Raw genomic sequence first — 25,569 nt, forward strand, 5'->3', positions numbered from 1 at the left:
GAATGCCTGATGTAGATCAGTACTGTTGACACATATCTCCATTCCCTATAAATATACTTCACAATATTTTGTAGATAATTAATTCCCAGAGAGCAGCTTAAAGTTCACTTCTTTCTCTCTCTTTCCTCCAAACTCTCACAGCCGAGAGAAGTTGTGGATTGGAATCCTGAAAACAGAGCCTGAGCGGGCTGACTTTCGAAGACATGGAGACGGTGTTGTATTAACGCTGTGATGTGATCAGTGAGCTTAACGTTTGAGCGACAGATTGACACAACAAAGACAGAGAGCATCATGAAACAAACACAGACAGGACTGTTTAAAGGTATTATATCTAGTTGTTTTAAACACTATTTAGTTGCTTATTATGGAATTCTTCAGCATTGCAGATTCTACAATGATCAATGAAAGGTGGACGAGGTTCTGGAATATGCTTCAAATAAATAAACGAATAAATAGGTAGAATTGGGATGTACTGTATTTCAGTGCGCTAATAAGCTTTTATTAATAGGCTATGAAGGTGTATAAGGTTCTAGAATATCCGAAAGGAGGGATTATTATTTACTGAGACAAAATAAAAAGTCACAATCCTAGCTGCAAGACTTGATTTAGAAAACGATAAAGAACCACATGCTACCTCCATTCACAATTCAGAAGGGAAGATGACCAAATACTGATCTTAAAGCAGACATTTAATAAAGCATAAAAAGGTTAAGCACCAGTATTAACATACATAGACATTATGTACAACAATTGGCAATGTACAGTTTAGTATCAACAACAGATGGTAAGGTAAAGAAGTTGTTCATGCATATTGTATTTGTACATACATCAAATCATTACCTTTGTATTACGAGCATTTGAAGTTGGAACGTCTGTTTTTGAAAGACTGTCTATGCAGCCAAGAATATTCCTTACAGCCACTTAATACCGTGTTTTTTTCAGAACTTTCACATGTATCCCAGAAGTACCAACCAAATATATTACACTTTAAATAGCTTTAATCCAAAAAGTAAATCAGGACCATTAAAAGGCTTTACAGATATTTTGCCATGTACTAGAGCAAGTAATAAATACAAAAATGGCTACAATGGGGCTACTCAGATTTTACCCCTGTCCAACGTTAGTCAGAAAGTGCAGGGAGAGAGACTTTGCTGGACATTGTATACAAATCCTCATATCCCAATTAAACGAGTCTTTAAACGTCTCTCAGACTGATTTTAGCGCAGTCTAGGCACTTGTTGTTGGGCAGAGAGAGGGGCCAATTTGATTGGCTGTCACTTCTTTATGCCTGACACCCTAAAGTCCCTCCCTCATACAGTCGTCATAAGTTTCAGCGAACCCGCAGATCGGAAGCGAAGGATCTTCTTCTTCAAGTTGTGAGAGGCCTTAATCTTGACAAAGGCCTTAGCCTGGGTGGCGGTTACCTCCTGAGGCCCAGTGCCGTGCCCCGCAAACTGGGGCCAGTTCACCCCGGCGCTCTCCTCAGAGTCACTGCTGGTGGTGCTCTCACCTACAAAGTCCCCCTCACTCAGGCTGGACTCGCTGTCTCCAAAGCAGTTGGTGGTGTAGTTACTACGCTCATCTTCACTAGTGTCCATGACGGTTGAGTGGAAGAGCGAGGCACACTCGGCGGAATACTCAGAGTCGCTGCCAGCCACGTAGGTGTACGGGCTGGTGAACTGCACGCTGGAAGGCAGGTACATGGTGGTGGTGGTGGTCGTGGACACTTGGCCGATGAGCTCCCTCTTTTGCCGGCGGTGGGCTCTCCGAAAGGCCTCGTCGTAAGGCACCTCGGCGACGGCCCTCAGTCGTCCTCGGTTGTATTCCGCTTGTCCGCTTGTCCGCTTGTACTTGGGTTTGGCCACCACCACTTCCCTTCCGTGGTGGCCTGGATGCCTGGACACCGTGGACCTGGCTGTGGACAACGTGGCCACGTGTTTCTCCAGGACGCGGCCCTCTGGGATGGAGGCTGGCACGGTGCGCCTGGCCCGGGAGGACGCCCCCCTCTTGGAGGATGGTCTGTGTACGTGTTGCGCGTCCTCCGGCTGATGCGATTTCCTCGACCCTCCAGACCGGTGACCCTTCTCCCTCCCCCCGGCCGCCTCGGATGAAACGGGCTCGGCATGGGCGTGCGTACCCCTGTGTGGTTTCAGGGAGGCGCCCTTCACCTTGACGATCTTGATGTTCTTGCCCCCCTTGCGGAGCTTGACGGTCTGCCTCTGGGACGGGATGTATTGAGCGCTGACCATGTGACTGTGTCCTTCGTCCTGGCTCTGAGAGGAAGACCCCACACTGCCTAACTCCAGCATGGGCCTCTCTTTCTTAGTGTGCTGGACGGTCTGGACCGAGACCGGGACACTTTTAAGGCTTTTCTTAGGAGTGCCTGCTTTGGTGAGCTCTCTAGGAAGTGTCTGGGAGTGTTTAATAGGGATGTCTTCTGAAGTAGCAGGGTGACAAGGATGCTTGCTCTCTTTCGGGGAGGAATTGGCATTAGGGGCTCCCAGGCCCTGGTTGTCTTTAGACTGAGGAGCGGTCGATGCTGAAAGTACTTTATTGGCTGACAACTCTGATCCCTTCTTTTTAACCTGGTTGTTGGTCACCAGGCTGGTTTGACTGTCACTGCCGTTGATCGGGCCACATGCGTTCTGAGGATGGCCCAAAGACTGGGACGCCGTCCCATTGTCCGACACTCCTTTGCTCTCCACCGACCACTGTCTATGCGGAGAGCCTGTTCGTGGATCAGTAGTACTGGCGCCTCCCGCTTGTAAACACGTCTGCCAGGCTGGTTTGAGGTCAGGAACCGGAGCGGTCCACAGTCCATGTGGCGCTGGCTGCTGTTGCTGACAAACACTGGCCTGTCTCACGCACAAGCTGCCCTGCCTCAGGATGCTCTTGGACGGGTCGGTGCTGATGCTTGTTCGTGGTTTGTTGGTCCTCATGGGCAGAGCCCGCCTCTGAAGCAGGCCCAATATATAACTGTCCAGTCTTTTACCCGCGGGCATTTGGGTCGCAGGCCATGAAGTGCTCTGAGGCACCAGAATAGGCTGCTGGTCGAGTTTGTGACAGTCGACGAATCCCTCGCCGCCGCTGCCACTCTTTGACAAACCCCCATCCTCTCGGAGTTGGCCGACCAGAGACTGGAAGAAGATGGGGCTCTGCACAGCCACGGCGTGGAGGGGGCTGGGGTAACGGTACACGTCATTGCCGTTCTTGCCGATCAGGTCGCAGTGGTACTTGGACTGGAGGTCTTGACTGGAGGAGGCGTCCAGAGGGGGTGGGAAGGGAGTGGCGGAGAGTGACGTCTTAACCGCACCCGCGATCTGCTGCTCCTCACAACGGCCCTCGCACTCCGCACAGCTGCCCAGCTCGTCTGGAAACCCAGGAGACCCAAGATTACAATCTACCGTAGAACAACGATTACAGTAGTAACTACAACCCCTAGTAGTCCCTATGGGAACCAGAGGGAAAATACTACAGTATAAAACGGCAAGCGCCACCCGTTTCCATAACATTTACTAATTTCGACAATAATGTCACTCAGATAACGTAGGCGCGTGGTGTTGACAGGGTAAGCACAGCAAAGCATGTGACCTCTTACTATGATAATGAAGGGAGCAGTTGGTTTAGACGTGTTAATTTGCCTTTTGTTTGGGTCTTATCATCATAGGTGTGGCTGGTTAGAGCCATCTGCCTGGCTGGGAGACTGGCTTAACACAAATGGCACCCTATTCCTTACACAGAGGGTCAAAAATGCACTAGGTAGGGAAAATAGTATTATTTGGAACATAGTGGTTTTTTTTTTTCTACTGCACGTTTGAAACACATGCGTTGCCATGGTAAACTACACCGAAGAAGGTACTGGAATAAAAGACGACACTGAGCCTGGAGTTATGCGGACGGTGAAGGGGGTGCTCGGGGTCTATGGAGAACAAAGCAAAGAGTGTGTTGTTTACACAGCAAAGGACAACAAAAGGATTTAACCAAGCTTGTTGCTCCCAAGACAGACCACGTGTGACATCAAACAGTCCACAGGTGCTGAGCAGGGCTGGGGTCAATTCTCCACCAATTCGGCCAGTGAGCGGAAAACGTAATTGCTCTCAAGCCTGTTGGGGCCGTGCCGGACTTGGCGGTGAGGGTTTCTCTCTCACCTGCAGATTTCAGCCTTCCCTCTGAGGCACACAGCGATGTGTCAAGAGGGCTGCAGAAACAGGTGCTGGAGCGACAGCTGGACAAACACTCGCTGAACACGGAGTTGGAGGAGTTGGAGAGGGACCCTGAAGCTCCGTCGCTCAGCTCATAAAATCCTAGAGTGAGAATAGAGAGAGAATAGAGAGAGAGAGAGAGCGCGAAACAGAAGGGAACATTTTAACACATTTATTTTACACACCGCAGGCAGGGAGCTGTCATCCAACAATTTATTACATGACAGGCTGCAGCTATTAAAAGAATTAAGGCAGAAAATTTCAAGCACTTAAAAAAACAAGGCTTTTGTGTAAACAGGGTTTAGACTAGTCTTGAATAATGTTCCTTCAATTTGCAGCATATCCTACCCTACATCCGCTCTGTAATTTCCTGGCACGCTTTATGATATGAAGTAGACTGTTGGAATGCTAATTCCATAGAAGCCCTATCTGAAGTTTGATGAGACTAGTTTGCATTAATATCCTAAAATCCACAGTCTCCTTTGAACAGCATGACATTTCGCGCTAAGATTCAGCGCATCCACACTTCCCAAACTGACCTTCTACATAAGGAATGCGGAATGTATACAACTCATCAGGGAATACAGTACCAGGCAGAGTGTTCACACTCCGTATTACCATATTAGTACTCCGGGCAATGAGGAGGAGAAAACTGTTAGCCCATTCCAAACCAGTGATGGTTGCATTGTCAGTTACTACGAAGTCCTCCGGCCTTCAAAGGATTAGATCTAGAGTATAGAGTTCTAGAGTATTCTCAATGACCCAAGTTGAACTGGTTCTAAATTGGCAGAGTTTACAGATTATTTCCAGTTTCCACAGGGTGACATCCTGCGGGAGAATCTATGACTGTTTTGCAGGACCAGACTAACCTGAGCTCGGACGGCTGTCAGTCTCCATCTGGTCATGTGACGCCTCAGTGTCCAACCGGAGGTCACAGATCTGCCGGTCTAGCTCCTGCAGCTGATTGATCAAACCGGCATCTCGTCTTCTTAAGCAGTTCTGGGGGGAAATGGACAAAGACAATGCAGTTAGTCTCAGCGGTAACATAAGCTGGGTTCCTGGATGGAAGTCTATGTCTGTTAGCCTGAGTCTTTTTGTGCTACCATGCCAACTCCTTGGCATTTTAGTGTTATCCCCAAACAAATACGTCACATTTGCACTAGACAGTAAGCAAATGAGTCGGCAAGAGAACAGTGCAACTTGGGACCAGGCAGATATATAAAGCTCCATCCAATGTGATTTTATATTGTCCTGGACCAGTAGGAGCATGTCCACCCTGACACTTTTGGCACCATTTTTTAAAATTAATTCCATAGCATTGAATGTTGATCACTGAAAGCAGGCCTGTAGATACTGCACTGCATGTCTTCAACATCTTGACTAAACCATGTCGATCAGAAGCCATTAGTCTCCCAAACTAAATTAGAAGCAGGTCCTGTGGGAGAAAAACAATTCCTGCCTCAAACATGCGGGATATGTGGAACAGGCCTGGGTCACACCTCACAGCAACCAGATCATACGGTGCTGTTTCCATTCCGCTTTATGGAATGTTTTTAATGTAAAGAAAACACTTCAGGTTCAGTTAAAAAAAATCACATTGACTGAATTTAGGAAAATTATGTGGCTTGCCAACAACAGACTAAGGCCGCATTCTGAATTTCCCTTCCCAGGTAGCTGCTAGCCTTGTCGGTAAGCCAGCTATCCTCTGTGCAATTTAACTACCATTTGCTCTATGACTGAGGCCAGTAATGTGACACATACAAATCCACACACACAGATTCCAGGCTATATTGAGCTGCAGGACTTCCTCATTCTATAGAGCAGGGCAGCAGTAGACTGGCAGACCATAAACTAGGCCTCTGACAGGAGGCAGTGGGGGATTTATGTGCTCTGAACATGGTATGGCTTCAGAGACCATTTCCACACAAAATAACATTTGGGAAGGCCAGAGGTAGACCAACAGTTGTTTAGCAGATCATCAATACCATCAGACTGATTTCCCAAGCTGATTGGACAAACCATTAAAGGTTAATCAGTATCTTGATTTTTTAAGAATGTGTGACAGTACAATGGTAGGCTATAAGACTAATAATACATTATTTAATGAAGCCCGACATTCATTAAATTCTACAGGTAAGGAAATAATACAACCATTTCCAAAATCGTTCACTATTTTTGTCCGTTTCTGCCTTTCAGCTAAATTGAAGCCAGGTGTGTTTTGGTCTGTTAAATGGCCTAATTTCAAACAACCAGCCCATAACTCCCAAGCATCCTTTAACAGCAGCGGGGGGTGGGAGATCGGCTTGTAAAAGTTAATTTCAGTCTCCTCATTCATTGTAACTCATCAGTAAATCTCATTCATGAGGGTGGACCCCCTCGCAGACCACATTAGTACATAAGGAATGTCCTTCTCTCTTCAGGAAGTTTGATTTAAATAACACTCATTCCTGAATAATAGCCATCCTGCTATTCTTTCCATCATTTAATCTCTGAGAACCAACTCTGCTCCGTTTGACCATCAATTGCCTGAGTTGATTCTAGTAAGATGAAAAATTGAAAGACTTATTGGAATCCTTAATTTATAAAAATGGAGAGACTTTTTTTCTCTTTATAAACATCTTGATAAACCTTTCCTAAATGTTAAACATGATAAAACAGTGAAACACGGCTATGTCGCAGCACATTCTACTAAGTACTAAAACAGAAAAGCTGGAAAGCTAATTTAGAGGCCTCTTTTCACAGACGCCTTATTTGTCGTTTGACAGTCTTCGCACCTATCTGGCTGGCACTTGCGTCGAGAAGCACGAACTCAACGTCGCCAACTTATATTATTGTCTTGGCAATGTTCCGCTATGTTGTCATTTTCCCTCGAAGTGCGTCCATGTAGCCGCAACTCCGTGAGAAAATTGACCTCCGGTTAAACAATTTGGATGGACTTGATCCAACAATACATGAACAGTGACTTTGGTAGGCAATTTCACCACAGCTTTTTAAATCGACCAAAATAAAACTCGAATAACCTAGCCTAATGATTTTATAACATATGCTATACATAATTGTGTAGAATAGACTACATACCAATTGTTTTCTTAATAATAAAATGTTTTCTTCCAGAAGTTTTTCCTCGGAGTTCAAATAATTCTCCTCATGCGTAAAGCTCAGTGGACCTTCCCCAGTTGGTAGAGCGTCCTCCTGATGATTCAACAAATTTCTGACCAGTAATTCCTGTCGTTGTCTCAAGTATTCCAGCTCTCCAATACCCGCTAGAGCAGCTTCCAATCTCTCCCGAGTTCGCAACCGATCCATTTCTCCCTCTATTCTTTCCCTGGAACGGGTATCGCATTCTCTCCTATCCCGCATCTGTAATATGCAGTCCTTAGAGCCCAGCATCTCAGCAACAACAGCAGTTTGCTTCACTGTATCCATCCAAGAAACGAGGGTGATTTACAACATGTAGCTTAACTGGCAACAGTGGGCACGTACATTCAATGCGAAATGCCTAAAAAATCAGGATCCACATTGAAAACGCTGAACATTAAAAAACATGTCCAAAACTTTGTTGAAGTCTGTATAAGCAGCTATATCAACAAATCCGCTTAAACTCAAAGTAAATCGTGTGCGTAAAATCGGCGCTTTTGTTATCCAAACTGTAACGGGGGTCTTCACACTTCAATATAAATCTGAGTTTTTCAGCTTGCAACAACAGGGAATAGTTGCATGATTAAAACGACAAAATTGACAATGTAAAGTCAAATATAGAGTGTAGCAATTTTCCTGCCAAGCAGCTCGCAGCGTTCTGAGGATAGTGGTGGGTAAGGTTGGATCACATCTCTCTTTGGAGACCAATCTACTTTTACCGTGGTAGCAACATGTCCTAGTGCCCGCCCGACGTACATTTCTCACCTTCTATCTTCAACCGATCTCCCTTTCCGTGACACAAAAATACAAGAATGACTTGAAATTTTACAATTTTGCTATATGATTGTATTTATTTTCTCACAGTTTCGAAATGTTTAATTAAAAATGCTTTTAATTAGCCTAACTACAAGAACGGAGATTCTGTAGTGAGCTCTGTAAGTCATTGCATCTGTAGCTTATTACATACAGTATACATTGCATATTTACAATATCAAACATTTTAATGAATTTAATAATGGCAAAGTATTAATTGAACAACCAACTGTCTCTTGGAGTAAGTGTGAGAGGTAATTAGACTAGGCCTACTGAAAACTCTAATTTACAATTAAAATGGATTCACATGAGTAGGACTATGCGTGCATGTTACACCTCTTAATAGCATTTGATTAACAATTCGTTATGAAATTACGTAATGTTTATTAAAGTAATTATGTGAAAAGGGTGTGCCTTCTTTCAGTGTTAATTAGGTTTTGTTTCTAGAGAAGAGGGCGCCCTCCTCTGTTAAGAAACCACGAAATAGAACAGAGAGCTTCTACATTGTACCTCTAGCCACTGCACTAAACCTCTGGTTCTTTATAATATATTATAATTATAATTATAAGTAGCCTGCTGTTGCAACGAAATATATAATACATTCAGGCATTTTTATGCATTCAATTGAAAGAGTGGAGGGGGGGGGGGTTCCTATCACTCCGAAAAATACTGAGGTCTTGAGTGGCAGTGCTCACTTGAATTAATTACAATAGACTGTCAATTTGGGAGGCAAGTCAAAAAAGGCAGGCTATACACTCTTTGCCAACTGTCGGCCCCTTTCTCCTCTCCAATTAGCCCTGCCTGGTTTGTATTAAAATTATTAACACGTTTTGTTATATATGTGAGATTGTATAACTTTTTAAACAAAGAAATGTTTCAGGTAGAGTATGTATAGCTATGTAATTAACATCTGTTTAATACCAACATTGCTGTGAACACACATGTATGCTGATATTTTACATCTATGGAACACTTTCTACTTTGCTCTTTTCCACAAATTCCAACACTATCGTACCTTTATTAACATTTAAAAGCAGTTCCTACCAAACAAGATCATTGTATTTGTTAAACCTAGTGGTCCCTTCAATTTCCACCAAGATTCCTTGACAATATCTACTATTTCTCTCTCCTCCATCACCTCACCTTCTCTCTTTCTATATCTATTATTTCTTTGCTTCCCAAAGTTTGGGTGTAAGTCAAAAAAGGAAACTCAGAGTCAGTCGCTGTATTTATATATAGGAAAATCTTTCTAAAAATATCATTATTGTATTTACTGGTATCCTGTCAAGGGTGTAGAAGTAGGGGGACCAATTTTGTAGGTAAACTGATCACCACAAATAATAATAAAAAAAAATATATATATAAAAATGTCATCCCGCAATATCAATTTCCTAACCTGCATACAGTCAACAGCCAATAATTTGATTGAGGCATTTGTAGTTACACTTAAATGTAGCTAGTTATTAGCACTACAGTCAACTCTAGCTAGGTCTGTGTGGCTTAGATATTAGCCAAAGTCCTAATAATTTTGATATTAGGAAATTAAACATTAACACATTAGCTGATGTGTGTTCAAAGAACCACACTGGATTGAAAGTGTTACATTAGGCATGTTAGCTACCCAGCAAAACCAGCAAAATCATTGCTTTTCTGCCTGGCTTCATTCACTTCATAACACACAGTCATGATGACGGGAATCATACAAGCAGACAGAAATCTAGAATTCTACAAAATCTTGGCTTTAGAATGTATTTTTCTATTATTTCACTGCATTTAAATCTCCTTGTTTTCAATGGAAGATATGGGCCTGGCCCTGATACGAATGCAGGTTGCACCCCTGCACCACACTAAGCCTCTGATTTTATTTGACTCTTTTTAATAGTTGACATACTAGTAACATCAATGACAGTATGAGTAATTGTAAACAGTAAGCCTATGGCGTCTGTGTAATGGCTGTATTCCAGAGGATGAAAAACACATTATAAACAGATTGGTTTAAACCCTGATGGTAGACCATATACCACGGGATGACTCACTGTTCTATTTGCATTGGTAATCAGTTTATAATGGCAATAAGGCATCTCAGGGGTTTGTGGTGTATGGTTTATATACTACGGCTAAGTGCTGTATCCAGGCACTTCACTGTGCGTCGTGCCTATGAACTCTTAGGTGTGGTATATTGGCCATGTACCACATCCCCCTGAGCATTATTGCTAAAACGTGGATTGGAACTGACCAGTTGACCAAAATGATAATAATGATGAATAATCCTAATGATTTATTTATGATGCAAGCTGATTTGTAGATCTGTCAATCTGTAGTTGCCTGCAGTGGTATGAAACATTTCGAACACAGCCTATTGTCTTCTTGTCACAACCAGAGGAGCTTACATAGCCAAGATAACCTAGCAGATGATATTACCCCTCCATGAACAACAAGCCTTCCTTTCAAACCTTTTCATCTAAGGAGTTTGCATGGAAAGAAAGCATATAGGATTTCAACACAGGCCTCCATCACTTTGTGGTGCCTATTCTTCATACTAATGACGTCTGTATTTACCCAGGGATGGTCTCAATACCATCCTATCACAAAGGCCAGGAAATCATGCCTGAGGATCTTTTGTATAGACATTTTAAACATACAATCAACAGTCAAGCCCAGAATATATCTTTAGGTATATAACCATTGTAAGTATCTGCCTATCCCCACAAACAACTTATCTCTAACCTGTATTTTTCAACATGGTTCACAGTGTGGGTTGATCCAGGCATAAACACAATATGTTAAGAATTGTTCAAGAGAACATGAAATCATGGTAGGCCTATCCGTTTTCTGTATGTGAAAAGAATAATAATGAAGTAAAGCCATGATGGAAAACCCCTCTGGCTGACTCTTCTCTAAATTGGAATCATGATTTGCATAGCTGATGGATTAGCTCAGATATTTAGAAGCCAGCCTTTCCCATGCAGGCTAATTAAAACCACAGAAACCCATCTCTAACCTGGTCTAGTCAGTAGACATCACAAAAGCTTCCCCTCACAAAAACACTTTGAAATTAGTTGAAGTGATTTTCTGCTTGTGGAGTCAGGAGGATAGAGAGGGGAAAAATAGAGACTAAGACATACACACATACACACACACACACACACATACATACACCTGTGGGAGGAGTTTTTAGAGAAACTAAAAGCTAATCCTTTTCTTTAAACATGACAGGGGATTTAGGAAATGGGATTCAAGGATTGCTCCATGAGAACCAGATGTTTGACACTTGTGACCTAAACAAACATCCTCTGGACGACATGTCATCATCCAGCTAGCAGTCCGACATGGAATCCAACAAACAAATGAAACAGTCTGAAAAACCGAGAAACAGACAGAGTGAGACAGACAGACATGCAGACACACAGAGGGGAGAAAAGGAGAATCAATTTAAAATTGGCAACAATGAACCATAAATTCAGTTTGTCTCTAGAGTGGGTTATTACCATATAAGGAAAGAGGGTACAGGAAGTGCCTGGGGATAAACACAGCCACCTTAATGAGATCTGTCAGTGAACTGTGGGTCTTTGTGCTACTCTTTAATCAAATCCCATTGCCAAACAGCTAGAAGAACCCAAGATTCACCATGGAGCACCAGGTCAGATTACACACAGTGCTTAAAGTCCATGGAGCAGCATCATATGGCTCATGCATGGTGTGTTTGGTTTACCGTGCTGCATATCAGACCCTTTATGACAAACTAAGTTATTTGTTTCAGTACTAGATTTCACTGGCTTTCAGTTAGCTGCGTAATCACAAGCCAAGGGTTTGAATCCTGCTTGTGGTTTAGTGCCGTGTTCATGCGAAGGGCAGTGCGATTCCTTGAGTCGCTCTGGCCACCTGCGATTTCCACCTTTGTTCCTTCTGGCACATAAATATTCCAGTACAAACCTGCTGGTCGAGCAGGGAATGCGATGAAAAATGAATGGCATCCGATGTACTTCAGATTATGTATAATCTCGACATTGACTGTCTCGGGTCAGTTGCTGCAATGAAGTGGGACCTTCATCACAAATAAAGGGATATAGGCAGGAGTGTCTGAACTCCCACTGGTATGAAATGAGGCCATGCAGGACCAATGCTCAACTCCAACTAGTGGTGGCATATATGTAGGGCAGTCAACATTCAATGTGGCACCTCATTGACAGCATCATCATTTTCATTATCATGACTGTCAAAATGCCCCATGTCATACTGGCTAATTGCAGATGTACAGACAAACGCAAGCATGCATGTGCGTGTGTGCGTGCGTGCGTGCACACACACACACACACACACAAACATTTCTCCACACACAGTTTACATTTCTCCTTTAATCACAGTGGTGGATAGCCTAATGTATTTTTTAAGGACCATTTAACGAGAATAAGAGAGGCATTTATGTAGCACTGGCCAGAAAACACAACAATACAAGTAAATGCATCAAAGGCTAGCTGTTAAAATCAGGGGTCCTGCTACAAATGTATCTAGAACAGCACAGTACACATAGAAAGTTTATTTGCAGGAGTCTTACTGTTACTGTACTGCAGACTCTTTGTTATTCCTTTAAATCCACTGAAATGAACACTGTAATTGATGATTCATTTATAAATAAAATGTTTAGAAACAAATATGTCTGCTTACACATTTTTACTATGATTACATTCCAAAGTCCATAATGTGTTTGTTTACATTCTAAAGTCAGTAATGTGTTTTGATTACATTCTAAAATCCATAATGTGTCTTAATTACATTTTAAACACCATCATTTGTGATAATTACCTTCTAAAGTCCATAATGTGTGTTATGTACATTCTAAAGACCATAATTTGTCTTGACATTGTTTTTCACTGAAAGTTTGACTCCTGGCAGTCAATATCAGACTGTCTCTCTAATGCTGACTGGACAAATAGAGTGACTCAAGGCTGTGAAGGCTCAGCCATGTTGTCTGACCACAGTGAGACACAGATCACACTGAATAGAGAAACTGAACAGAAAGTCTTCCTCTGTACAGTTGTTCTATTATTGATCAAGAACTCACACCAATGCCATAGAATGCATTGTCAGATAGATACGACAACACAAAGCCAGTGTCAATGATAGAATGCATTGTGAGATAGATACGACAACAAAGCCAGTGTCAATGATAGAATGCATTGTGAGATAGATACGACAACACGAAGCCAGTGTCAATGATAGAATGCATTGTGAGATAGATACGACAACACAAAGCCAGTGTCAATGATAGAATGCATTGTGAGATAGATACGACAACACAAAGCCAGTGTCAATGATAGAATGCATTGTGAGATAGATACGACAACACAAAGCCAGTGTCAATGATAGAATGCATTGTGAGATAGATACGACAACACAAAGCCAGTGTCAATGATAGAATGCATTGTGAGATAGATACGACAACACAAAGCCAGTGTCAATGACAGAATGCATTGTGAGATAGATACGACAACACAAAGCCAGTGTCAATGATAGAATGCATTGTGAGATAGATACGACAACACAAAGCCAGTGTCAATGACAGAATGCATTGTGAGATAGATACGACAACACAAAGCCAGTGTCAATGATAGAATGCATTGTGAGATAGATACGACAACACAAAACCAGTGTCAATGATAGAATGCATTGTGAGATAGATACGACAACACAAAGCCAGTGTCAATGATAGAATGCATTGTGAGATACATACGACAACACAAAGACAGTGTCAATGATAGAATGCATTGTGAGATACATACGACAACACAAAGCCAGTGTCAATGATAGAATGCATTGTGAGATAGATACGACAACACAAAGCCAGTGTCAATGATAGAATGCATTGTGAGATAGATACGACAACACAAAGCCAGTGTCAATGATAGAATGTATTGTGAGATAGATACGACAACACAAAGCCAGTGTCAATGATATAATGCATTGTGAGATAGATACGACAACACAAAGCCAGTGTCAATGATAGAATGCATTGTGAGATAGATACGACAACACAAAGCCAGTGTCAATGATATAATGCATTGTGAGATAGATACGACAACACAAAGCCAGTGTCAATGATAGAATGCATTGTGAGATAGATACGACAACACAAAGCCAGTGTCAATGATAGAATGCATTGTGAGATAGATACGACAACACAAAGACAGTGTCAATGATAGAATGCATTGTGAGATAGATACGACAACACAAAGCCAGTGTCAATGATAGAATGCATTGTGAGATAGATACGACAACACAAAGCCAGTGTCAATGATAGAATGCATTGTGAGATAGATACGACAACACAAAGCCAGTGTCAATGATAGAATGCATTGTCAGATAGATACAACAACACAAAACCAGTGTCAATGATAGAATGCATTGTGAGATAGATACGACAACACAAAGCCAGTGTCAATGATAGAATGCATTGTCAGATAGATACGACAACACAAAGCCAGTGTCAATGATAGGCAAGGTTAAACATGTTGGTTAAAGTCTAATAGAAAGGGACCCCTAAACAGAGAGACAAACAGAGACAATCCCAAAATACATTATTTATGTTATGATTATGATTTTAAGTTCTGATTAATATTTTAAATGAAGTGGCTGTCACTTTCTCTGATTGTTTAAGGTGTGTATGTTTGGTAGTTTTAAGCAATGTTTGGTGTGTATGTTTGGCAGTTTTAAGCAGTGTTTGATGTATATGTTTGGTAGTTTTAAGGAATGTTTGGTGTGTATGTTTGGTAGTTTTAAACAGTGTTTGGTGTGTATGTTTGGTAGTTTTAAGCAGTGTTTGGTGTGTATGTTTTGGTAGCTGAAGGCAGAATTTGGTGAGTATGTTTGTAGTTGTAGTCAGTGTTTGGTAGTCACAGGCAGTGCTTGGTGGGCATGATCCAACCTTTTAACATAGGGGCAGAAGAAAAAGTATATATATCAAATGTCAACTGATGTTTATACAATTTAAATATTAAAATGTAAAAATAACTAAAGGGTTGAAGGGTGCTGGGAGGGAGAAATAGTTGAATCAAACATTTCACATGAGTCCAATTATAAACCCAAAATCCACAGTGCCCTATAGATTTAAGCAGCAATCAGCAGTTGAAACAATAACAAAGGGTACTCCCTACCCCTGTTTCTGTAAAACGTTGAGGGGTGATGCTAGGTAAATGCAACCACTTGAAAATGAATTAAAAGAGCTGTCAATACAAGAACTGGACTGAATCAAGTTTTGAAGATTTTAAGTGTTTGTTCACATTGTCTTTGTTTACAAAAAATGTAGTTAAACAAGCTGAAATGTTGTGTCCTGGTGGGGGACACCAGTTTGAGACACACTTAAAGTAATATTGTTCAAGAATCAATAGATAGATACCAGTAAGTAATGTGTCCAAAATGTGATGTAGCATCTCTCCAGATGGTCTCTCTAAAATAACACTGTGGAAATAGATGTGAGCCAGCTAAGCTGATTGTGGCCAACAGAAGTTATTTCTATGATTATTAAACTTGGTCCACGTCTTTTTCCTCTTACCACACAAATGCTTACTAATCAAAATGTTTCCAGTTACTGTATGAATCAACGTCCGGCTGACAAGCGGTCGCATCCCAAAACCAAACTAAACAAAAAGACAGAAAAGTAAACATGACTGTTGTCATATTACCTCATGAATAGTTTTCCTTCCAGAAAGCATTGTGCAGGCAGCTCATTGTTCTGGACAGAAAACCCATCCACGTACACACACACACACACACACACACACACACACAAGTTTGTACAGCTATCCTCATGGGGACCAGAAAATAGAAATGGCATGCTCCCTTGCCCTAATCCTAACCCTAAACCTAACCCTAAACCTAACCCTAACCCTAATCAAACCCTAAACCTAATCCTAACCTTAACCTCAATAAACATATAATTTATGCCTAAAATTGACCTAGATGTAATGCCTAACCTTAACCATAAACTTAACCAAAAACACCTGGACCTTAAAGAAACCCCAATTCTAACTAGAAAATAAACTGTAAGTTTTACCCTAAAACTAAACCCTGAACCGGCAAAAGGTCCCAATGAGTCAAATTTGTTCTGGTTTTACCATACTCATTGGGACATTTGGTCCCCATGAATTTAGTAAGACCCAAAACACACATACACACGCACACACACGCACACACACACTGTGGTGAGCGAGCCAGTTAAGCAATTCTCCAGCACCTTTTAACTGTCAGCCTCCCCACCATTAAGATTATTAATGGCTAGGTAGTGGTGTGTGTGTTAGGATGTGTGTCTGTGTGTGTAAGTGTGTTAGGGTGTGTGTGTGTGTCTGCATACGTGCGGTGTGTGTGTGCTCTCCGGGCTGTTTGGCATTTAGCCTGAGGGGGGCCATTCCATACAACAGAGCCTGGAGTAGTCCCTCAGGGGTCCCTGCTCACTATCACTCTCACTCCCTCTCTGAGAGTGAGATGGGTCCTAATCTGGGCTGCATTTCAAAGCATCTCTCTGTGGAATGGTAGCCTTTCCCAGATAATCAGTTCAAAAAGCAGAGGGAAAAGAGAAGCTTTCTGCAGGGAGATGGATGGAAAAAAGGCAATGTGAGTCTTTGGATGGTGTACTGACAGTATTGTGCCTGACTGGAGTGTTACAGTGGTTGCCTGGTTGTAGCGTAAAACAAAGACCCTAGTCCCAGCCTGGCGGAGAGATTAGGCCCTCTTCTGAAATCTCTCTCTTTTTTTGCTTGTCCTTGTCTTTCTTTTTCTCTTATGCCCTGTTTGCCTCTCATTTTACTCGCAATTAGCCATGGTACAGTGGATATAAAAAGTCTACACACCCCTGTTAAAATGCCAGGTTCTTGTGACGTAAAAGAATGAGACAAAGACAAATCATGTCAGAAAGTTTTTCACATTTAATATGACCTATAATCTGAACAATTCATTTGAAAAACAAACTGAAATCTTTGAGGGGGAAAAATAAAAAAATAACCTGGTTGCATTAGTGTGCACACACAAACTAATACTTTGTTGAAGCACTTTTTGATTCTTCAGCTTTATAACAGACGCCTGAAGGTTTTGTTCCAAAATTGCCAGGTATTTGGAACTGTTCATAATTCCCTCCACTCTGACTAAGGCCTCTGTTCCGGCTGAAGAAAAACAGCCCCAAAGCATGATGCTGCCACCATCATGCTTCACTGTGGGTATGGTGTTCTTTGGGTGATGGGCAGTGTTGTTTTTGTGCCAAACATACACTTTGGAATTATGGCCAAAAAGTTCAACCTTGGTTTCATCATACCATAAGACATTTTCCCACATGCTTTTGAGAGACTTGGTGTTAGTTTTTGCAAACTTCAGCGGGGCTTGGATGTTTTTCTTTGTAAGAAAAGGCTTCCGTCTTGCCACCTTACCCCATAGCCCATTCTTATGAAGAATACGAGAGATTGTTGTCACATGTAGCACACAGCGAGTACTTGCCAGAAATTCCTGCAGTTCCTTTAATGTTGCTGTAGGCCCCTTGGAAGCCTCCTTGACCAGTTTTCTTCTCGTCTTTTCATACATTTTGGAGGGACATCCAGTTCTTGGTATTGTCTTTGTTGTGCCATATTTTCTCCACTCCACTGTGTTCCATGGTGTATCTAATGCTTTGGATTTTCTTTTTTACCCTTCTCCTGACTGATATCTTTCAACAATGAGATCCCTCTAATGCTTTGGAAGTTCTCTGTGGACCATGGTTTTGGTCTGAGATGCACCTAAGAAAATGTCAGGAAAATTCCTACTGGAACAGCTGAACTTTATTTGAGTCTTTAAATTATGGCAGGTGTGTAATGACTTCTATTTAACATGAGTTTGAATGTGATTAGTTAATTCTGAACACAGCCACATCCCCAGTTATAAGAGAGTGTGCAAACTTATGCAACCAGGTTATTGTAACGTTTTTATTTTTCCCCCTCAAAGATTTCAGTTTGTTTTTTAGTTCAAGTGTTCACATTATAGGTCACATTAAAAGTGGAAAAAGTTCTGACATGATTTGTCTTTGTCTCATTCTTTTACATCACAAAAACCTGGCATTTTAACAGGGTTGTGTAGACTTTTTACATCCACTGTAGCAGTTTCATCTGAACAAAGACAAGTGAAGATAAAGGTTTTACAAACTGCTAACCAGAAAATCTATGGTAATGTTTAATTAATAAAACCACTTGGGGCCTTCCTCTACAGATCTACAGAAATCAGTAGAAAGGTGTATAGAGTTAGGGTGTAAAGAAGTGGAAAACTAAGGTGTATAGATTTAGGGTGTAAAGAAGTACAAATCTAAGGTGTATATATTGAGGGTGAAAAGAAATAGAAAACTATGGTGCATTGATTCAGTGTGTTAAGAAGTAGTAAAAAAGGGGTATAGACTTAGGATGTAAAGGAGTAGAAAACAAAGGTGCATAGATTTAGGGTGTAAAGAAGTAGAAACTAAAGTGTATATGGTTAGGGTGTAAAGCAGTATAGAACTAAGGTTTACAGCACTTGACACTTTATTCTCTACATAGTGCATTACCTTAGATTAGAGCTTGTGGGGCTCTGGTGAAAATCTATTCTTTATAGGGGAATAACAGCTCAGACAAAATATATGTAAACTTTGTGATTAATAGGGTTTTCACCCATAATAAAAAGTCAAAATATGGAATTGTTTTAAGATGGCCATACCACGGATCATTCAGCAATTTAATTAATAATTTTAGGACCTACTGTATTTCAGTTTGTGGAGGCCAGACCAAATATTTGTATAACTAAACCAATATAGCTCAGAAGCTGCCAATTCCAATTGAGGGTTAGTGAAGCCTTGTGGGCGGAACAAAGGAAAGAAGGTGGGCATAGCCAATCACAAGCTAGTGAGATCCTATTAGCTAAACAATATTGGCAGGTTCTAGCATGTTTCAAAGGTAAATGCCAACTCTGTGATGTTTGCATGCATAATAACTGAATTTGTCTTGTACTCTGATATAGGATAAAGTCTAAAAACACACCATCTATAAAAAAATGTATAAGAAATAATAGTTCCATCAATGTTAAAAAACTGTCCCAGTTCTGCTCTTAATCACCTACATAACTATCCTTATTTTAGGCTGAACATTTACACCCTAGGATTATATGCAATGACTGTGAAAACAATGATCTTGACCGAGAATAGTAAAAAAACGATTGGTCTTCCTTTAAAGTCTAGCTAGCTACAAATCCATTTGTTGCTGCTCAGACTTGCATGCCAAATTGCCCCCTTCACCATTAACTGGAATTTTAATTCAATCAGAATACATGCTAAAGTCAATAAGTAAGTAGGTCTGTTGAAGGTGACTATATACAAGGTCAATTGAGCCCCAATTGAGAACAGGATCACAGCTTTAAGAGTCAAAATTCATAGCACCCACATTTCCAGTTGTCTAACAGATTCAGTTATTCCCATTCAAAATCAAAGCAAACATATGTATAATTATGATCTTATGGATCAATGTTGGTTTTTTTATGGTTTCTCTGAGAAATGAAAAGCAATCGAGATCCCGAAATTGATGTCGGTTTTTAGAAACTGATGTTATTTTTTAGAAAGTCTGATCCTTCAATATGTCTTTATATATCTCTTAGGCAGAGATAGCAATAATCAACTTCGTCCTTAACATCCAGGCCACTGAGCCAAGCTGGGTGTGAAGGGGTTAAGTCTTTCTGTTCTCCTAATCCTCCCGGCGTTTCCACTGTTAGGTTACACAGCCGCCGACGCCATCGTCATGGCAACACAACCTCACCAGCCTCCCTTCCTCCCACGCTCTCTCCCCCTCCGAGTTTCCCGTCCTGGTCGTTTGTTTACAATCCAAAGGCAGGGAAGGGGCTGAGAACAGGTAGATGAACAAATCCCTCAGAGGCATTTGGCTGCTCATCAGTAACTCCTCCTGCTACTACCGCTGGCTGAATCAGACAGCATCCTTCATCATGGGGCCAGACTTGGCAATCAGGTGCTAAAATGGAGGAGGAGAAGAAGCTTGCCAGGAGCCAGAAGACTGGTTCAGCGATGACTCGTAGTTCCAGGAATGGGGGCCGGATTGGCGTCCGGTCTGGCTCCTGAAAACATATTTTAAAATCACCTCTACGAAAGGACGGGTAGTGGGCTGTGTGAGGTCGCACAGTGAAGTAGTGGACGTTGTCAGTGGGGTTTAGGACATGCAGAAGGACTGCTGTCCACAGATGTACCACAGAACACCTGCATTATCAAGCCATTTGTGCCATGACCACCTAAGCATTTCATGTTTCCAAACATTTTAACATTGGATGCCTGGTATTATGATCATAAAGGTTTCAGTGTGAGGAGGGTCTATGTGCTGGTCTTCAGTGAAGTAAATCATGACAGCGCGTTGGAGATTGCATAAAAGTCTAATAGGGTCTAGCTCCCGTCTTTATGCGTGACATTCAGCATATCAATCAGCATGTTGCATAAAGACACATTCAACATGATCCCACGGAGAGATGTAGAAAACCAGTTAGAAAAACATGAAAAACATTCCTCTGAAGCAAGAATATAAAGGTTATGCTTGCTTGACATTCATTATGTTAATCTATATACAGCTTTGGAAACCACTCCTAAGATGTTTTCAGCTAGTTAAATATTATCAAAAAATTTTATGTAAAGAATTGTTTTTTTTGCTGTGTTAAATATTTTGCAGAGTGAGTTGTCTTTTGTGTCCTTGATGTAAATCCTTTCTAAAGTCATGAAAGATTCAAGCTGGAACGCTGTTATATATGTTTTAAAGTATTGATTACTTCTCCAGGAATAGCAGAGAGAATGCAGCATTGTTCTTTAAACCCGTTGTGTCTACCTAGAGAGTAGAAAGAGCATCTAATATTAATTCTATTTGAGACAGGATCTCCAGAGATGGGTGAAAATAGGTTATTAACTCCTAAAGGGCCTCTACAAAATTTGAACAAAAACAAAGTAGTTATTTAGTTTAAGCCATTTTATTTTTAACATCTACATCCATTGTTAGAGTGCTATGATATAAGCTGGCTAATATTCAACACACAGTTTTCATTAGCCGGTTTCTAGTGCAAGGATTTCTGTTGTTTTATTTAGAGTCCAAAACCTCTAAACCATAAAATAAATGTATTCTTTTAAATTCTAAATCTTAAAACTACTCTTGAATTGTCTCAGATACAAAACTATCTCAGATAATGTCCAAATTGTGCCTTCAGATATCTCAATTTCCTCAGCCAATCTCATACTTTAGACGTTTCCATGAGGACTAACCTGCCTCAACATGCCTTATGTTACTGACGGTCACATCTACAACATGTGGAGTCATGCAAGACACAGAAAACATGGCCCCCGTGGAGTATAGGTGTGAAAACATCCCTCTTCCTTCCAACTCTCTGACACATGGAGCAATGAATTACCAATATAATCAGCAAAAAAACAAGTGAAGGCTCCTTTTAAGAAATGTTTTAATTGATTTATGCTAATAGGATGCAGAATTGATTTACATACACAGCACAAAGCATGTTTCACACGAGTAAGTTGTCATCTCATGGGACAACACCACAGTCAGATAAATGAATATTGCCTATTCTTGAAGTAGTATTCTGTAGTTCTGTATCCTATTTATACAACCAACAGTTCATTTTGTGAGTAGAATATTATAGAGAGACACAAAAGCATTTCCACTAAAAGGTTAAAGGTTCAGCAGCACAGGCTGATATGGGTTAAAGGTTCAACAGCACAGGCTGATATGGGTTAAAGGTTCAACAGCACAGGCTGATATGGGTTAAAGGTTCAACAGCACAGGCTGATAAAGGTTAAAGGTTCCGCAGCACAGGCTGATAAAGGTTAAAGGTTCAGCAGCACAGGCTGATTTGGGTTTACTGCCTAGCGGATTCTGATTCTACAGTCGGGGCCAACTAGTAGGACCATTTCTATTCATTCTCTATATTCATTTCATAAAGCTTATTTTTGGTTCCTCTATGTTAGGTTATGATGTTAAGTTCCATTCCACATTGGTGCGTTCATCACTCAGCCTCTGCCATCCATTTGTCTGTCCCCCCCTCTGGCTCCCCCACACCTCCAACACTGTAATTAAGAAAGCTGTATGCTGGTCCTGCAGTAGCAGATTGGAAGCAGTTCAGTGGGTGATACAGACACAGGAGAGGGCGATTAACGATTAATACAATTAAGCACAGCAAATCTCCAGCACACACATTAAATAAATTAAGAGCAACCGGTAATCACTTAAGACCAAACATTTGTGAAAGCTTGCAAAGAACAGTGAACAGCATGTGAACAGCTTTCACAAATGTAAAGGGGAGCTAAAATTCAAAAACGGCTGGGGCTGACTGAGAATGCATTTATTGTCGTAATGATGTTCCAAATTATTACAACAACAATGTGATTTGACAAATGACTCCAGCAAATTCTAGATATTCAAAAGCAGCAACTACAGTACTGTACTTCCCTTGTGAATGTACGTTTTTATTTGAAGAGGCCTCCAGACACTTAAAGCACAAACGTTCTACACATGCCATACAAACAGAGGCTTCTTTGTATGTATTCTGTGGATAGCCAACATCCAGGAGTCACTACAGCTGTAGAAAACAGCTGCCTGTTTAGGGGTTGGGTTGAACCAAGGCAGGAGGCAGGGGAGTGGTGGAGAAGAACATGAAGGCCCTGACTGTTTTCTGGCTTCCTCTCCTCTCAGCTGGTCTTCCGTTTTCCCTGTGTCTTCCTCTCTTTCCGGACAAAGAGAATCCTTTCTTCCAGAGAAAAGGGGCAGCGATTGAGCGCCTACTGACACGCATGTGGAACGGTTCCCTCGCAACGGTTCAGCGTTACCGTGAGCTCACCAGGAAGCCGAGGACCACTAGAGGGGAACATCCACAGGCGCTGGTGTTGTTTTACGGTTAGGATCACTATGGACACGTATCTTTACAATCTCTCATTGACAGACCCGATGTCTTTCACACACCAGGAACCCGCCAATGAAATCACAGACACAGAGGCGTTGTGGAGACACGCCACAGGAGACACTAACCCCCAGTGCTAGTTATTCTGTACGTTGCATTAAACACAACGTAGTTCTTCCAGTGTACCGTGGATTTCATTAATGGAAGACGAGATAACCGGTGAGTCGCATGTGTCACACTGCACAGGCAAAACTAACGTGGCGCAAACTAGGTCCGGCTTCACACCTTCCAGTCAAGCGGCTATGGATCCAGTCCAGTAGCTCTGGCCCTCCTGCTGGCTTCATCCCCATTAAAACACAGCCATAGCCAAAATGACAAGGGCACTAATTCAAGTGAGCTCTCCACAAAAAAGCGCTCTATTCCCCATGTAGTGCATTACTTTTTACACAGGGCCAAGAGAGCACAGTTTAAAACAGGCAGAGAATAGAATGGCATGAGACGCAAGCATCAAATCCTAATTCCAAATGACTCTTTAAATGAAGTCCACTTAATAGACCATTTACTTGCTATTGCGAGAATCATCAGAGTTTGAAATGTTTGAAAAAAGAAAAATGTTTCCATACATGATTAAATAAAAAACATTTTTTAAGTACCACAACAGATTGTTTCCAGTGTAATTCGACATTCGAATGCAACAATGATGACATGATTACTGTGACCGTCGGTTTAACAGGGCCTGCAGAGAATGGTCTTGCTGTGTGGTCTCATCTGTTGAGAGAGCCGCCTGCAGCAGTGTGGTGGATATGTTCAGATGCAACACTCCTTCATTTGTTCATGTAAGCCAAAAGGAATTGTTATAAATATAAAGACTGTTGTACTTTATAGGCCAGCCCACCCACAAACAAACACCAACACAAACACTCCGACAAACAAACACACAAAATATTGGAAGGCTTCTTCATCTCAAAGGAGGATAATCTTTGTTACAACATCTTCAAACTAAACACAGAGCCTCCTCCAAGGCTTAAAGCTCTCTATCCCACCTCAAGTATGAATCTTTAATGTCCTGAGGAAATTGAACCTTCATTTAGTCCAATTAACCGTCTCACAGTGGGATTCTGCGGGTGAAATATAAATGAATAAAAAGCTTCAAAGCTAACAAAACACTCCAAAAATCTTCTAGCAACCAGAAATGGAACTTCCTGTGGGAAAAGAAGTTGTTTTAAGTGTAAATGCGAGTCTAATTAAACACAGATTCTACTGTAAGGGTCTTATCTGTAAGGATGCCAGGGACTGTGTCTAACATTTCTTGCATAGCGCACAAAAAAATTTATATATATATATATATATAGTTTGAGGTCACAAGGAAATGTCTTTGTTTTCAAAAGAAAAGCTTTTTTTTTTTGTCCATTAAAATAACATAAAAATGATTAGAAGTACAGTGTAGACATTGTTAAGGTTGTAAATGACTCTTGTAGCTGGCAGATTTTATATGAAATATCCACAGGTGTACAGAGGCCCGTTATCAACAACCATCCCTCCTGAGTTCCATTGGCACGTTGTGTTTGCTAATCCAAGTTTATCATTTTCAAAGGGTCATTGAAAACCCTTTTGCAATTATAGCACAGCTAAAAACTGTTGTGCTGATTCAATAAATCTGACCTTCTTTAGACCTCTTGAGTGTCTGCAGCATCAGCAATTGTGGGTTCGATTACAGACTCAAAATGGCCAAAAACAAAGAACTTTCTTCTGAAACTCGTCTGTCTATTCTTGTTCTATTGCAACTGAAACTCTTGACGTGTACTACTCCCTACACAGAACCAACCAGTTGATAGAAAGAGGACTGGGAGGCTCCGGTGCACAACTCAGCAAGAAGACAAATACATTAGTGTCTAGTTTGAGAAACAGATGCTTCACAGGTCTTCAACTGGCAGCTTCATTAAATAGTGCCCACAAAACACCAGACTCAACGTCAACAGTGAAGAGGCAACTCTGAAATGCTGGCCTTGTAGGCAGAGTTGCAAAGACAAAGACTCAGACTGGCCAATAAAAAGAAAAGATTAAGATGGGTTAAAGAACACAGACACCGGACAGAGGAAGATTAGATTTTTTTTTTTATAGACAGACAAATAAAAGTTAGAGATCACAAAGAAAAACCTTTATGTGCTTGATGCCATCTGTCTATGATGGTGAAGGCAATGTTATGATCCGGTTGGTGCTTTGGTGGTGGTAAAGTGGGAGATTTGTACAGGGTAAAAGGAATCTAGAGGAAGAAAGGCTATCACTCCATTTTTGAACACCATGCCATACCCTGTGGTCAGTGCTTGATTGGAGCCAATTTCCTCCTACAACAGGACAATGACCCAAAGCACAGCTCCAAACTATGCAAGAGCTATTTAGGGAAGAAGCAGTCAGCTGGTGTTCTGTATATAATGGAGTGTCCAGCACAGTCAATGGATCTCAAACCTTTTGAACTGTTGTGGGAGCAGCT

At 41.4% G+C, this 25,569-nt stretch overlaps 1 protein-coding gene across 1 annotated transcript; it reads right to left on the reverse strand.

Moving 5' to 3' along the window:
• Nucleotides 1-671: 671 nt before the first annotated feature.
• Nucleotides 672-8,043, reverse strand: dact1 (dishevelled-binding antagonist of beta-catenin 1). The gene is made up of 4 exons (XM_010868072.4): nt 7,281-8,043; nt 5,072-5,201; nt 4,149-4,304; nt 672-3,370 (listed from the first exon to the last, which is right to left on the reverse strand). The coding sequence occupies exons 1-4, from the start codon at nt 7,626-7,628 to the stop codon at nt 1,311-1,313; spliced, it is 2,694 nt and encodes an 897-aa protein (XP_010866374.3). The 5' UTR covers nt 7,629-8,043; the 3' UTR covers nt 672-1,310.
• Between the last annotated feature and the right edge of the window lie 17,526 nt (nt 8,044-25,569).

Source organism: Esox lucius, chromosome 15, assembly GCF_011004845.1.
Source record: "Esox lucius isolate fEsoLuc1 chromosome 15, fEsoLuc1.pri, whole genome shotgun sequence".
NCBI classification, from domain to species: Eukaryota; Metazoa; Chordata; class Actinopteri; order Esociformes; family Esocidae; genus Esox; species Esox lucius.